At 34.6% G+C, this 17,517-nt stretch overlaps 1 protein-coding gene across 5 annotated transcripts in view; it reads right to left on the minus strand.

The window, feature by feature from the left end:
• Positions 1-6,059: 6,059 nt before the first annotated feature.
• Positions 6,060-17,517, minus strand: part of LOC108973723 (stromal interaction molecule homolog) — a 32,669-nt gene continuing 21,211 nt past the window's right edge. For 2 of the 5 annotated variants that reach the window (XM_018941164.1, XM_018941165.1), the window contains exons 10-11: positions 15,601-16,030; positions 6,759-7,776 (exon numbers count right to left, since the gene is read on the minus strand). In XM_018941164.1, coding sequence (XP_018796709.1) covers positions 6,849-7,776; positions 15,601-16,030 — 1,358 coding nt within the window. In that variant the 3' untranslated portion in view covers positions 6,759-6,848. Of the gene's footprint in view, positions 7,777-11,569; positions 11,822-15,600; positions 16,031-17,517 lie in introns of all 5 variants that reach the window. The other 3 variants (XM_018941169.1, XM_018941166.1, XM_018941167.1) reach the window with 3 other exon arrangements.

Here is a 17,517-nt window from a genome sequence, read left to right on the forward strand (position 1 = left end):
CCACGCAGTTTGTTTGTTTGTCTATTCGCCTGTTGTACTTGTGATTTCAGTGACTAATGGCTTGGTATTCTGTACTATTTTTGTTGTATTTTATTGTTAACTTTGCCAGCAAAACGACTGCATTGTGGAGCAATTGTATTTTGAAATTAATGCAATACATAACGGCCAGTGGTTCAAACGAATAACGGACGCCTAAGTACTTACATACATATGTATGTATGGTATGTATGTTGTTGCATTATTTATTCTTACTATATATTACTACGACTACTTACATACATACCTTTATACGTTGATCTTTTTTTGTTTTTGGTTAACATTTGCTTTTTGTTATTGGTTTTGATTTTAAGAACTTAAAATTTATAATAATCATTTAGTATGGATTTCTGATTGTTCGTTCAATATTCAAAAGTAAACAATTTTTATACGTTAAATATACAAATTTCTAATCCAATAGCACTAACATACTCTTGGAATACCACGCTGTTAACATTAAGGGGTTACGTGCGTTTACGGGTTTCAAAAAATCGATTTTTTGTCTTATTAAATTCTACAACAGCTCTACAAAATTATCCTAAATTCAGAACTTGTGCGGTCGAGGCTAGCTAGGCCCCGATTTAATTTTTTTGTTAAAATGTCTTTCAAAAATCCAATTTCCCCTTTTTTTTTCTTCGTCTAAGTTCTAAGTTAATGTTTTAGCTAAAACACGTATATTTCACTTTAGATGATCTTGTAAGGAGTTATTCTGCCAATGCGGGTGCATCTTTTTTCCCAGGGGTCCCTGGAAATGCTGTTTTTCACCCGAGGAAACCAATGTAACTAATCCCTTAATATTATACTTTTATATGCGGAATTATTTATTTCCCCCTCTCATCTCCCGCTTATATGGAAGACAGGTAAATTTTTTTTCTGGGTTAGTATAACTGTCCTTAATTATGAAGCCAAAAATTAGCGCGATCTGTCAACCAGTGTGTTTACAGGAGCTGTTTATGTCAGTCGACCTCAATAGTGTTTATCGAATTTTACAAAATTTTTTAACGTATTTGTGTTAAATTTTGGCCAAACACTCAACAAATATAATAGAACAAGTACCGAATCTCCCTGATTTAGCTCCATGTGACTTTTACCTTTCTTCACACTGAAATATCCACTTCGGGGAACACGCTTCGACTCAATTGAAGACATCAAAACAAAATCGACGCGAAAGTTGAAGGCCATCCCGGATTTTTTTTTTTTCAAAATTATTTTATTTATTGGATCTGCTTTTCCTTAAAGTCTAACAATAAGTTATAAAATCTTAAATCTATTTAAAAACTAGACAGTCTCAAGCAAGTGATTGAGCTGTTTTGGTGATACGTCTCTCTTTAATACGCAGGCATATCTCTTCTTTTAAGTCGTATTGGTTCGCAGGAATGTACCAAAGCATTACCATAGGAATACCAAGGTCTTTATGGATATTTTCGTTGCGCATGTACCATGGCGAAGACGTGATTATTCTAAGCATTTTTCATTGGAATCTTTGTATTATATCAATATAAGTTGCACAGGTCGTTCTCCACAGTTGAATGTAATACATCCAAATCGGCTTTATGACCGCATTATATAAAAGCACWTTGTTGTCTAGGCTAAGTTTGGAGTTTTTATTTAAAAGCCAATTTAAATTTGCAGCTCTAATCTTCATACATGTTATTTTACTAGAGATGTGTTTTCTCGTGAGCCTTCTATCTAGGTGAATACCAAGATATGTTACTTCGTTCGCTTGAGGTACTAAAATATTGTTTATTTTTACTCCCGGGCACATTTTTGGTCTAAGCGAAAATGTAACATGATTACATTTCTGTACATTCACATTTGTACGCCAGTTCGCTAGCCATTCTTCAACAGAACTTAAATGCTCCGCTAATATTCTTGATGCTATAATGTGGCATTGGGAGAAAGCATCGCTACAAATTGATGATACTTTGAAGGCGATAAAAAAAATTTTGATAATGATTGGAAAAATTTTCGCTTTATTTATAAATTCCGGATACTTTCTTGACAGAATGTACATAAGGAAGCTCTTTTCGGTAAATTGAAGGTTTTATTTAGCATATTCATAATAAAAAGATTGAGATCAAATATGTACCGTTTTGCTCGATACCTTGTTGCCATTTTGAAGAATCGATCGATTTTTTTACAAGCTCCTCTTGAGGCAAACTTTCACCAACAAAATAATTCACCATGAACAGAAACAGGTCCGGACTATAAGGCGAAGGCATAAGAACTTCCCAACTAAGCTCCTGAAGCTTTCGGTGAATCACCATTGCTGTGTGGGGCCAGCATTGTCCATACCCAACACAATTATTCACTTATTAGCCAAAGCTGGACGTTTCTGGGCGATCGCTTCCTTTAGGCGGTGCAATCTGTGGCAGTACAAAATTCAGCCGTAAAAAGCAGCTCAATACCGCCAAACACATAAGTAAACCTTCCTGACCGCCAATCCTAGCTTGGCTAGCGTTTGCGCCGACTCACCACGATTCGACCACGACCATTCTCGCTTTACGTTATTATAAATGACCCACGTTTAATAACCAGTAACCATCCTCTTCAGAAATTAATCCTAACATATATTGCATATGACACCTAAGCATCGAGCTCGTTTTTGTTTTCGATCTCATTTAAAGGGATCGAAACGGTGTTTTGTGCAATGTCTGGCTCTTGGTATATATATGTAATAATATAATATGGTATATTTCTCCATCTTTGTCGCTTGCTCAAACAATGCAGAGTCGAGCAATGTATTTGTAATTTACATATCCCTCCTCAGTAAATTTGAACAGCTTTGATTAAAAGCCACCGCTACAGAGGCTCAATGTTTTATTGTTGCTGAAACAGTGTAGGACATCCCTTAAAGCTGTTGACTTGTTTGGTAAGAACTAAAGTTTATTCTGGAGCGTAGCAAATGTCCAATTTTTCGATCGTGAAGAGCTTTAAAAGTTTACCTACAACACCCAGGTTTTTTTGCGTCCAAATTAGAAGTTACGAAATTCGTGGTTTTATATCGAAAACGTGCAGTAATTAGTTATCGAGGGTTACCCCGTCAGAGTTTTCTAATCATAAATCGCTTTACATCGGAACATTGTGTGATGTTTACTGGTTTCACAAAGGCTTCGCCATTCACACTGAACCAAACTATGCAGTTTCAGTGACAAAAATTCTCTTCTTTGATCAAGAGATATTACTCATTGGCCAACCAAACCGACAGATTCGACTCCATTTGACATCTTTTTGTTGGATTTTTTGTATATTTGTGACGAAATCAATAGTATGGTTCAAGCACCTCAAAAATTGATTTTCAAACATTATGCAATGTAACCAAATCTGACAGTATTAAGATAACCGGGAAAATTTAATTTGTTGACTATTAATTAATAAACGGGGTTTTCCCTTTATCCTTTATTTATCACAAAATATTTCTCAAAATACATTTATAATGTGCGAAGGTTTCTCCTGTCCATGACGACCACAAAACAAATTCTTCGAAGAACTCTGCGAAAGGTACATTCACTGACTTCTGTACTTATGGCGATTTCGTTCCATTGTCAGCTTTAGAGATCTATCTTATTATTGGTCTAGCATCAGCGTTCGTTGATAATCGTGGACGTCTACCCACTTTCAGGTAAGGAACTACTTTGAATATTTTACTTTTAGCCGAACGGTTGGCTTTGAAACTTTAACTCAATAGCATTTTTACGGTCCGATAAGCTACTTTTTGCCAAACAAACAGTCTTTGCTTCGACTTTACCTTCGACCTAATACCAAATGTTCTTGCAAAGGAAAATCTATTAAAACAATCAAAAACACTTTTTGGTCTATTTGTGTGGCAGCTATATGCTATAGTGGTCCGCTCTGAACAGCTTCTTCGGAGTAACTTTCACTTACGTATGGGAATTGAAAACGTACAAAATACAGCTTGTACAAGAAGTGAAGCCGATCGATCTTCTTAAGCGACTTTTGGGCCGGTGGAATCATCGGTCAATATTTCATCAAAAATGATATGATGCCGGTGAGATTGAACCGTCAATGGCGAACGGTTTTCGAACCATGATAACCGACTATTTGATGTCTTAAAGCTCGTGATCTCGGCGACATTTAGTTTCACCAAGACGGCGCCACTTCCCACACAGCGCATCATTCAATGGATTTATTGAAAGAACACTTCGGTGAGCCGATAATTTCACGTTTTGGGCCGGTCGATTGGCGACCAAGATCGTAAGATACCATACCTTTTTCCTGCGGGGTAAGAGATCCACCGCCTGTTTTCCAACCCCAAGAAACCGCCCGCAAAATTTTAAGACAAAAAAAGGTTTACTGTTTCTAGGTAATTTTTATTAAAAGGTATATAATGATATAATTTTCTCAGCAATTTTGCTGAAAAAGTTTCTTGCGTCTGTCACTGTTGCTTAATTGTGGCAAATTTTGCTCTCTATTATAATTATAGTTTAATACATTATTATTTTTGTTTTAAGTTTTCATTCTTGTTGTTGTTAGGTATAGTGCTTAGTGTCTGGTGTGTTGAATAAATTTGTTTCTCTTCTCACACACATACATATTGGCCTTGTGTATGTGTATTTTGTAAAATTTTCTTTTACAAATTAGTACTAATATTGCTAAAATCTTTATCCGCATGGATAATTCTATGTATGTATGTATTAAGTATGTATAGTATAACGCTATTATGCTATAAATATTGCTATCATTTAGGTAGATACATAATATACTAATATTAGATATTATTTATTTAGGTAATGTCTGCAATTAATACCAAATTAGTAAGTAAATATTCGACGTAACGTTTGTCTGTACGTTCATGCACAGCAACAAGTTAGGTATAATATAAACATACATAAAAATCATTTATGCACTTGTAGAAGTAATACAATATTATCATAGCATTTAATAAGTTTCATAGCCAAGGAAATATCAGTCCAATGATTTAAGGTGCAAATTATAAGTGTTTATATTAAATAAAAAAGATTTCAATACAAATTTAATGGACAAAAAACATTACACAGAGACGAGTATGAAATTAAAAAAAAATCAATTTTTTTTTCTAGTTGTCTTTTTTGCTTCTCATGGCGAGTTTTTCAGTTCTGTAACGGTCTAACTGTGCTTTTAGGCGAACAGTTGTGCGCAAATAATCCACAAAACAACACAGTAACCTCTGTTGTCAAATTATGTAGTTTAAAAAATTATAAAAAAAAATTGAAATTTGAGTCTTAGTTAATTTTTCTAAACAGTGGCTTTTTAATTTTTAATTTCTTTGCATTTTTATTAATGCTTTTTCGTTTTTATTTTGATTAAAATCTGTGTGTTGTTTTTGCTTATTTTTGCATTACAAAATTAAAAAAAAAATAAAAATTTTACGAATTACTTATTTACAAATAAAAACTCACAACTTATTTACTACTTCTTTGTAAATATCGTGATTTCGCTGAGGCACTTTTGGAACAATTTCTATAAAATACAAGTGTGTCGCATCACGCAATTCGAGGAAGATTGCAATTACCGTTAAGTTTTATGGACAAGTATGGATGGAAACAAAACAAAATATCTCATTTTCATTTTTACTATACACATTACAAATATTGAACTAATTTCCTAATTATTTGCAATACAAAAATTTTCATAACAGTATTTGCAACAAAAACTTTTTACAACTTTATTTGGCTGCTAGTGTTGCCTTCGCATTTGCTTGGGGAAGCACTCAAATCATTTGCGGCTTTATTACGAAAATTTATTTTTGAAATGCTTTGTAAATGAAACTTTCGTAATTTTTTATTGATAAAGTAAATTTAACTGATTTTTCATTTTTCAGAAATAATGCCGTTAATGTATGGTTGCCATAGAGCTGCGTATCAAATAGCGCTTCAACGTCAATGTTTTGGAGCAAATTAAAAATTACAATTTGAATTCTCATAAAACAAATTTTACTTATTTTTTACCGTTATGTCTATAATAATGCCATTATATTAACGCTGAAGTACTAACTTGGTCTGCATAGCTCACAAAAATATCAATTCTTTTTTTTTTTGTACAAAAAATTTATTTTATTTTCACTTGTCGTTTGGCGAAGTTTGTTTAGGTTAAACTGCTTTAGATTTTAAAATATATACGCAATGCGAGGAAGCACTGAAGTGATGTGCCATAGCATGACGTTTGGGCACATGTCTAGGAGTTACTCATGCTTTCGGAGATCAGGGTTACTATGTTCTATGTCTGAGTTTGTGTGAGTGTGCTTGCATGCAATGTGTTTATGTGACCTTCTCCAATTAGTATATGTTCGTATGTACAATTATGCAAAATTAAGTACTCGCACGCACATTTTATTCGCATTGTTGTCGGTTCCAGTCGTCATACATGGAAGACGTGTAACATTTGTGTTAAAAAATATAAATATTTCGTTCGACCACCGCAATTAGGTGGCCGTTATCGTGAAGCCACTTGTCGGCGTGCTCCTCAAGTCGCCTTGGGTATCACTAAAATTATTATTGTCATGCTCGTTTAATTGCCGCGCAGTCGCAGCGGCGTGCGCGGCTCGTTTAGCAAAATTCAAAGTAACCTGAGAGTATGCCTCCGCCTCTGAGTCGGCATGCGCATAGGCGTTTTTGTGGCTACTATTACGTTTATAAAAATTTTCTTTGAAAATATCATCGTTGTCCATAACATCGTGCATGCGGTCGTCATCGTTGCCTAGCTGCTGCTGCTGTAGTTGTTGTTGTTCCTTCTGCATCGTCAACTCATCCTCCATTATTGCGGCGGCGGCGGCGCCCCTGTAGGATGTTGTCAGACAGTCAACGCTATGCGAGCTATGTATGTTTGTTGGAGCTGACGCTGACGCTGGCTGTGCTGCCACTGCTGGCGCTTGCGTTGCTGGCAGATTTGCGGTGTCCGCCGCCGAAGGGGAAGCGCAGACGTCGTTTTCGCTTCTTAATGGTGGCGCCGCCGTCGAGACTGGCGCTGTCGGCGCTGAGCAACAGTTGGTCCTCCATTTGGGTATCACTGTGTGCCGACGCAGCAGCTGGCGCAGATGTGGTGGTGGTGGTGGTGGCGCCGACGGCGGTGCCGAGGCTGATATTATCGCTCCCATGCTGTGGTGTCTGCCCCCCGCACAGCGATTGCAGGCTAAGCGAGGTGGGTAATTGCTGGTATTGTGCGGGTATTGCGCCGACAGCGGGCGGCTTTCCAGCAATTGCTGTGTATTGGGGCTGCATGAACGACTCTTTATCTCCAGCGTGCTGCGCTGATTGTGGTTGCTGCTGCTGTTGCTGTCCGTGAGCGGCGGTTGGCTGCTTGTGCTGCACAGACTGCATTGACTGCCAAATAAGCATTTGAGGTTCGTGCTGCTGCTGTTGCTGTTGTTGATGGATTGGCAAGATGCGCTCATGGGATGACCAACGTCCGGGGGATTGTCCCTTGCCACTGCCGCTGCGTGAGTCTGCGCCGAGTGCACCAGGTGCGGATGGTGTTGAATGGACGGACGATGATGTGGACGATGTGGACTGTTGGCTAGTTGTGCTGTGCTGCTTGACCATCTTCTTGTTGGTTCCGCTAAGTTTTCCAACAATTCCACTTCCGCTGCCAATGAATTGTTGTCCCGTGGAAAGGCTGTTGTGGTTGTTGCTGTTGCTGCCATTAATGATGTTGGGTTTCGTGCTATGCTGTTGTTGCTGTCTATTAAGGAACGTGTAGATTTCCATTGGTACCAGATCCGTGCTTTGGGATCGCAAAAGTTGGCTGTGTTGCGAATGAGAAGGAGAAATACAAATCGAATGAAATCTTTTTTGATGAGTCTAATGAATTAGCCTTGCTGAGGGCAGTGAGTGAGTAAGTGAATGAGGCGGTGGTTAGTGACACGCAATGGCGAAGACACACACAAATACCAAGAATATTACCATATACTTTGTCCAATACATGCTAAATATATGTAGATTTGTACGAATATTTGTATGTATCCGTATGCATTTAATGTGGCTTGATTGAGTGAATGGCTTAATAATAATCGCGTTTCGTGGTACGAAATAAATAGTAAATATATTCATACAATAAAAATAGCTACAAGCTTAACTTAAGTCTACTTTTTAATCATTAACGATCTTAATAATAATTCTAAATAATTTATAAAAAGCTTGGGTGTTCAAAAGCTTTAAAGCAACTAAATAATGTAATGATTTTATATCTAAAGCTAATTACCTTAATGAAAGCTGCACTTAGGCGGGGCTTTAGGGGGTAGTATATAAATTGCATGTAAGAAAAAAACCGTATTTTTGTGATTTTTTTTAAAATAAATAAATAAAATATATTTACTTTAATAATTAGCGATATTGATCCCAGGAGGACCTCAAAAAAAAAGTGTCTGGCAAAGACACATAATAGTTTAAATAATCAAAATTATTGTGAAAAATGTTGTTTCTAAGATTCATTGTGACAAAAAAGTACCCGGAAATTGTAAATAAATCGCAAACTATATAACTATTATTCAATATTTATATGGTTCGCCTTCAAAGTAATCTCCACCATATGTAATATACTTAAGTCAAATATTTTTCCACTCCTTGAAACATTCATAAGCACTTTTTGAATGGCCTTCAGCTGCTTCAGCAAATTTTGTTTTGTCTCTTCGATTGACTGTAAACGGAACGTCAATTTCTGTTTGGGGTACAGGAAAAAATAGTATGGAGCCAAATCTGGCAAACACGGTGATTGAACGATAGTATTCATTGCGGTCACAATCGTACTCTTTTTGAAAAAAAAGCAGCGAGCGAGCGAGAACGCGTTTCATACCTAAAATAGCCACCAAGATCGTTCGAACGACTCATAAGAGATGTCAAGCTCTCTTTCTATCTCTTTATTACTTGCCTGTTAGATCACACTCATATTTGACATAGTAATTAAGGCCAGTCCTACGAACTTAGTAAAATACATTTTTTTGAAATACCCTTTACCAGAAAATTGAATTACAATTTCCGGGTATTTTTGGTCACAATGTATATATGTATGTATCTACAAAAGTCATGCGAAAATTTCCCGAATAAACACATTTCGTAGAAACTTTCCTCCTCGACTCCGAAAACTCACTTAAAGTTTTAAACTCTGAGCGTATTCATTATTCGAAACTGAATTCGATCGTGGTATCAAAAATAAAAAAAATCGAAGTTTCGGAGAATATTCTCAAATATATGTGCAGTCAACGTATACGCGAAAAAAATCAATGTTTTTAAACTTCCAAGTGTATAAAAGTCCTTAAAATACTAATAAAAATTAATTTGAAATACATACATATATAAATAATAGAACATAAAATAAAGTACATAATTCTAAAACGAAAATATTAGGGTTATTAGTGCTAGTAGAATAGTTTAAAATTTTAATTAAAATTATTGTTTTTTAATTAAAATCTAGACTTAATTAATTATTTTTGCTTTCTAATATTTATACAAATATTTTTCCCATTAACAAATAACCATATTTTTTTATTTAAGAAGTAGTTTTTATAAAAACTATTATTTTTTAGGGATGGATATTTTTTGAAAAGGTTTGTAAGATTTTGGTATGAGAATACTTAAATTGGTTTTATTTTTAAACTATATGATTGAATAATATACTCATAATGTATTTTTTCATTAAAAAAATCCTTTAATTTAAAATATGTGTTTTTTTAGTAAGCATTAGATATCCTTGAATAACCAGAAATGGGAAATGACTTTAAAATTAAATAAATTTAAAGTATAAAATAATTTAAAAAATGCTTTAAAACATAATTTTTCACTAATCGTTATAAACTGAAAAATATAAAAAATTTAATGTTAACTAAAATACTACATATTTACCGAGTACCTAAACTTTTAGACATTTAATCATCTATGAGGTGAGTTAGTATCGATTTTTATTATTAACTCTTTGCCCTCAACTTTGTTATATATGCATATAATATGATTTATAGGTAATGAACAATTTTGTTCCAACAATCTTTTTATAAGATCTTTAATATTCTTCTGGACTGTTGGGATTGTTCAGTGAAGCGGAGCGTTTATAAGTTTCCATTTAGAAGGTTTGAATATTTGATGTATGGATATTTGATCAGAATTATCCTATGAATTGATTTCTTAACTATTTAAGCTAAAAGTATTTTCTGTGGGTTACTGAATATTGTCAGTTTGTGCATTAAGGCATTTTTTGCATAACTGTACATGGTCCATGCAACCAAACCAATTCATGTGGGTAACACCCAACCCTAAGAGCTCTGGTAATAAAAAGAATCAATCCATTCCAAGGAATGAATCCTACGATCAATCGATCCTACTAATCTTTAAATTACTAATAGTCTCTCTGCTCTTTACTTGCGTTCAATCTGAATGTTATGCTGCATATGAGGATACTCTAAAAAGCTTTCAAAAGCTGCTGAACATTATGGGAAGTTTTTTTAATACAAATATATAACAAGTTGGTTGCCGCGGAAAATTAGTTCTAATAGCACGTTTTCATTATTTTTTTTTATAGATATCGGTCGATAATTTACTAAAACTTGGTAAAGCGCCTACATAGCACCAAGGGTTATATATAGTATTAACTATTAGAATTCCTCATACAAAGTACTATAATAATTAAATAAAGTACCTAAAATTCTCGATTATCCAGATCATAGTGTCTTAATAATATATTAATATCCTGGTATTCATTGCCTAGAATTAACTTAATTCGAAAACATGTTGATTGATGTACGAGTGTGTAAGTATGTGTGCAGAAGTGTCTGGATGCCAGTAACGGGTGTTCAAATGACATAACTGAGATGTTTAGATCTTTACATTATTTATAAAAAGTCGTTACAATTCACAAAATTGTTATTAACATTTCTAGAATGGAATTTAAACATAAATCAATATTTTTTGGGGGGTACTCAGTGAAGAATTATAACTACAAGAACACCGAAGTTCATGTAGAAGATTTTGTTTTTTGTATTCTGAAATTGTAAAACCAAAGAAAAGAATCAAGGTTAACAAGAAAACGGTAAATATTGACTATGTAATTTGAGGGTTTGGATTTGCTTTCTGTATATACATATATATGTATAAACACTGTGCGAAGCAGGAGAAAGGGGCGCAACTGCATCAATTGAACCGAGTCGTATTAAACTGTTAAGAGGACAGAAGGTGTTGCATATTGATAATTGCCAACGAAATTAGTTAGATAATTAAGCGTTTAATAGGAAAGCGCAAGAGAGTAACATTCAAGTGCTGATTATATTCTAAAGAGGAAGTGCATTTGGCAGGGCACATTGGCTTCGGGTTGTTAGCTGCACTTAAAAGCGCATTTAATTGGTGAATTGGTTTGAAATTTGGCTCTTTTCCATTGGACTTGTTCAACAAAGAAGCGAACGCAACAAACCTCTGTGCAGACTTGCGAGGTGGTGGAAGTGGTGCACGGTTCACTGTGCCGACCGCTGCAAGATGTGGTGGCAATGGCGGCGGCGGCGGTGGTGGCGGTATTGGTGCTGTCTCTTATACACATCTAGATGTGTATAAGAGACAGCCTCTGTGCAGACTTGCGAGGTGGTGGAAGTGGTGCACGGTTCACTGTGCCGACCGCTGCAAGATGTGGTGGCAATGGCGGCGGCGGCGGTGGTGGCGGTATTGGTGTTGGTGGTGTAATTGTTGTTGCGGCTACCGTTGTTGATGGTGTCACCACTAAATTAGACGAATTATGCTTCTTCAAACGTGGTGGTACCGTAATGGAGATTTCTGATGAAGACGGACTATGACGACTGTCATCAACACCAGTGAGACTGAGATGAGGACACATACATACAGATATATACGTTGTAAAATATAATATATTTCATACTAAATGATAATGATATAAAAATTAAGAAATACACTCAATAATAAATTTGACACGGACTGGTAAAAAAAAAAAACAGCAGCGAAACACGTACTAACTGACATGTGAAGATCAAATATCACACGAACATACAAATTATTTTGTCAATCAAGCAAAAAATATTTATAGATTCGTTTGGTGCGTGCAGTTTTTATCGACCAGTCCGGATCAGTATAGACATGGTTGTAGTGCAGATTGCATATTTGTTGTGAGGATGACTTTTATGAAATTTTCTCCATACGAAAAATCAACAAATTGAAAAAATAAGCAAAATTAACAGTTATTATTAATATTATATAAATAAGCGATCATAAAGACAAATCGATAAATTTTCTGTAAACTGTAAGTGGAGCGATGTTTTATACAGTATATCATGAGCAAGCACAAGCTAAAAAAATTAAAGCTTAACAAAAAATAAAAATAAATGAAATATATAAAAAAATTATATATTAACAAAGTATATAAAAAACATAAAATATATAAATATAATATTTAACTAATGACAACAACGTCGGAGTCAGCCCATAAAGGCTATTTATTGACTGTGCAATATACGTATTCGTTTGGGTCGATAAGTTTATTGTGTTTGGATACTCTATTTTTGCATATATTTAAAAATTAAATCTCAAATCGTATTGACAGAGCATCTCATGTAATACTAGCTAAGTTAAACTGTCCAATTTACGCGTTATTTTCATAAATAGCGGATGCAGTAAGTAGGACCGACGAGAGGGATGATACTCACGGACCGGAATTTTCGAAGAGGCCATTTCCACAACGGTCGGGTCTATGTAACCGAAACGGATCCCGATTTTTTATCCGGTCAAGAACTGTTAACTCGGCAGAGTTCTGCGCTACTACAACAACAACAAGAGGCCCGCATTTTCTAAGTAATTAAGTGAAAGGTAAAAAAATATAATTCTTCTGATCACCTATAATTCATACATTTTTTTACCGTGGTGATTGCCGATAAAGCGCGTTCTTGCTTGCATGGAAAAAATAAGCAGTTACGTATATTAGCATTAACTGGCAAGGTAATGTAATAAGAGTCGCCAACCGAGCTCACTACATTTTTATAGAACATTTCCTTAGCGTTAAGTCACATTCACATATACGAAGGTTTCGACTTCATTCGATGCTTAGCTTGTCGTTTAGAGTACACTGAGCTAAATGCATATGCGTGAAAAAATACAAAAAATATAGTAACATTCACGTTTCCAAATTTAGAACTTACGGCTTTGTTTCAATTTTCGTTTGCCAAGCGCGTGAGAGAAGGCTTTACTTAAGATGAGTTCAAATATTCAATTTATCAACAAGTTTGCATAGCTTTCTGAAAATCTTCGTGACTCTGTGAAAAAGGTCGGCATGTCTTATAAACATGCTTTTGCATACTTTTGGCTTTAGGACAGGAGTTTAGGATTAAATACAGTATAACTAGAGGTACAATTGGCTTTTGGAGAATTTTAAGCTGATTTAGAAATTTAAACCAAAGAGTCAACCGATTTCGAAGAATCGTTTTTTCATTTATCGATTTAAATAAAGGTTTGAATGATATGTTTCTGTTTTCTCACTAACCGTAAAGTGTTGCTATCCCTGTATTCATATTATATAAAAAAATATTTTTGACTGAAAGCCTATGTGTGAACTTTACATAACATTATTGATGTTCAAAATCGTTAAAAAACAAAAATTTGTTCCACCAAAGCAAGAAAGAAAGAGCATAAAACACTATGTTGTATTTGTCATATACTTCAAAAACATTGAAGTAGTAAGTGACGGCCCCATTGGTAATGTAAGAGGCAAATAATATTTATAAACAAACAACTTCCGAAAGAATACTTTTTCAACTGAAGTAAAACTATATTTTTAGGGAACTCTATTAATTGCTTTTTTGATGACAAAAAAATAGAAGCAGCAGAAATTTGAAATTTAGAGCTATTTTAAAAACTCGAATGAAGTATACCCTCCCTTTCGACAATAACGAACAAGTTCGATATGTAACTAAACGGACATCTTACGTATTAATCGACGAGTAAAAAAAATCAATTATTCGATGTGTACAAGAGCTGTATGTCATAATTTGGTAATTAAATGTTCGTCTGTAAAAGGTTTTTGACTAACAATCAAAACCAAAAGTTCTAAACGTTTACGTTTGCTTTACCTTAACGTAGAGAAAATTTTTTGGAAACTTATTAGAATTTTCATGTGTACAACTTTTTACAAAATTATAAATATCGATAGTGAGGCCGCTAAGTCTTAACCTAAGAAGATATATTTTTGAAGTCATTGCCAAAAATTGTAGATAAATCATGTCTCGACAATATATGGTGTTTCCACGAACCAAAACATAATTGACAACACACGCACCGCGTTAATACTTCTTTTGGGTTTGAGTTAGGATTGTTAAAACAATAAATCGTGAACTTATTGCTTGCAGAATCGAAGCGTATGCAGTTTGAGAGAGTACAGTCACGTTCCCTACGATGATTTCAAGGAGAGCTCCACTTTTCTTTATGGACTTATTTGACTATTTTTCTTTTGGATACCCAGATCTAATACTGATTTGCATAAAAGCCTCAAAGGTCAGATTTGACCACGGCAAAGGCCAAATTAGTTAAAAAAAAACGTTTAAAATAAAAAAATGCTTTCAGCGGATTTGCTTTTATTGCAAATAAAGAGCAGATAAAATAGAACACACTCTGCATATAAATATCCACAATTTAAAGCATTGACCCGATACTACATATATTATGTTGTCAAAAAAAGTCTTGCGGTATTTTTGCGATATTTTTATTGAATTTTCAATTGTTCATAAAATTTTTTTTTGATGACTCATGCCCAGCTCTTGACCGATACTACTATGCCGGTCTCTTTCGACCAATTCAGCGATTTTATCGCAATTTTCGACGACAGGCTTTCCGGAGCGTGGCGCATCTTCGACCACCTCTACACCAGAACGAAAACGTTCAAACCATCGTTGTGCGGTGGAAATGTAAACTGTATCGGGTCCAAAAACTGCACAAATTTTATTGGCGGCTTAAGATGCATTTTTGTCTTTATCGTAATAGTACTGTAAAATATGCCGTATTTTCTCTTGACTTTGTTCCATGTTTGCGATGCTATAACTCACGGACGACTTAAAAGAAATGACAATCAATCAAACACGTGTTAGCGCGTGAAATGAGCTTTCCAAAAAGGTATAGCATGACCCGATGCGACGAATAAAACTAGAACTACGTACTCTCAGCGACAACTAGCGAAAATACCGCAAGACTTTTTTGACAACCTAATACATACATATGTACATATTTTGGGGGCTGGTTTATATCATCAATATTGCATCACTTGGATGGATAAAAATCTGGATATGTTATCATAACGTAGACCCATCCGTTCTGGAAATGGACCATTAAATCTTGAAGATAAATATAAAAAATGTCTTTTCTGTCACGATATTTAGATCTTTTTCCTATTCGTGTCAGTTAACAGTCTCTAGTCCGTTTACTTAGTCCCGACTGTCGTTTGGACGTCTAAAGCCTTAGCGTGTATTTATTCTTTTTGTTTCCTTAATCGTATTACCGTTTATTATTAATTTCTTACATAAATATGTCAACATGTACGCCTGTATGTTAGTAAAACACCAGACTAGATACTAGATTGGCGATAAAACGCATAGAAATTTACCTATCATTCAAAAAGTAACTCGAATTATAAGCATTATTGTGCGGCGGTAAGGGTGGTGGGGTTGCATTTTGAGCGTTTACACTCGCCACACCGGACGTTCCAATAGCGTTGGTTGAGTTGCCCAAACTGCCAATATGATTCGACACATTCACATCCAGTGACGAGTGATTGACAGCAGCACCAGTCCGCGAAACGACACCTGTTGCTGCGGCCGCTGTTGAGGTGGCGCTCTTCAAGGACGGTGTCGGCGCACCACCCAATAAAAATTGTACCGGCGCATGCGCAGTACCCTCACTGGCGTCTTCACTACCCGACGAATCATCACACAGCGCATTGGAGTTATTGTTTAGGATGCCGCTGCTGCCACCGCTTAAACCCACAGAACTGCGACTATAGCTGTCCAACATACCTGGATAAATGTACAGAAGTTCTGGAACTAACGATCATCACAATCTATATATGGTACAAGCGTTTTTCAAATCACGATGGCAAATGGTTTGTTCTTTAAGCAATAAATGAATGATGCAAATGCAAAAGATTATAAAATAATTCAAAGCAAAAACGGCCAATTCACACAGGCATATATTTACGTATGTATGTATATATGTATGTACTATATGTGCGTATGTAAAGCACACCGGTTTTCCGTTTATGGAAATAAAGTTGTATTTTAGTGTATGTTTATAAAAAGAAATATATATATGTTTGTAGATATGTAGCGAGCTTATGACTTGACTTGAACTTCACTTATTTCCAATGAAATTAATTGTTTAAACAAATGTGCTTATATATATACATATATGTAGATATATTTGTTAGAATACAGTCTTTTGGGGTTATTTTTAGCACACAGTGCATTTTGTTCCAGTTCGTGGCAGTTCCAGTTCCAGTTAGTGGCACAATTGTTGTTATTAATTTTATGAAACTGAAAAGATGGTTTTGTTTTTTGTTGAAATATTATTTATTTTGATTCTTGTACATACATATGTATGCTGTTAGTTACGCATAGAATAGACGTTCAACAATACTAATGAAATTGCGCTGAGTTAGATACAAACGAGTATTCATGCCAACACACTCTCATGCAGGCAACACAGGCAGACAAGGACAATATTATCCATGAATACAAATATGTGCTTCAATTTGCGGTTGAAGCTAGAATTTAGAGAGACTTTTCAGGATGTGTGCTTACCTGAAATCGTCCTACATGCTTTTTTTTTTGGAGTCTTGATTGAATACTTTTATTACACATACTTTAAATTTAAATATAAATTTTATATTTCTTATAGTTTTTTCTATACAAATGGCTTATAGTTTGTTAATTTATTTAAAATAACATTGGTTTACGTTAAATTTTTTATAGTCTCAATTTAAATTTTTTTAATAAGATTTATTTTTGGTATATTTTTCGGATTTTGGTTTTCAGTTTTATGCTGATTTTTAAATTTATATTTTTTAATTCTGTACTACATTGAATAATTCTTATTTTTTATTATTAGGCAAATTGTTTTTTTTTTTTTAGTTTTTTTTTCTAGTGTTTTGATTGATTTCAAACAACAAGTTTTTAAATATTTTATTTATTTTTTTTAGATATTGATTTTTGTGCCGATTTTCCAATTTATTATTTTTGTTTATATTTTAGAATTTGTTTATTACTAGCAAATGTTTTTTAAATTTATTAGGGTCGGCTTTAGTATACCGATCCAGGATTTCAGGAGTTATAGCCGCAGGAAGCTTACAGTTTTCGAGATATTCGCGTTTAAAGTTAAAAATTATCACTATCAGGAGATTATCCTCTATCCGACCATACCCATTTTAATCTCGAAATCCTGGAACGGTATACTAAATCCTTCCGTTATTATTCTAGTTTCTTTAATTCATTAAAAAAATTACTTTCTTTTAATATTATTATTATTT

This window comes from Bactrocera latifrons, unplaced genomic scaffold, assembly GCF_001853355.1.
Source record: "Bactrocera latifrons isolate USDA-ARS-PBARC rearing strain unplaced genomic scaffold, ASM185335v1 scaffold_5, whole genome shotgun sequence".
Taxonomy (NCBI): Eukaryota; Metazoa; Arthropoda; class Insecta; order Diptera; family Tephritidae; genus Bactrocera; species Bactrocera latifrons.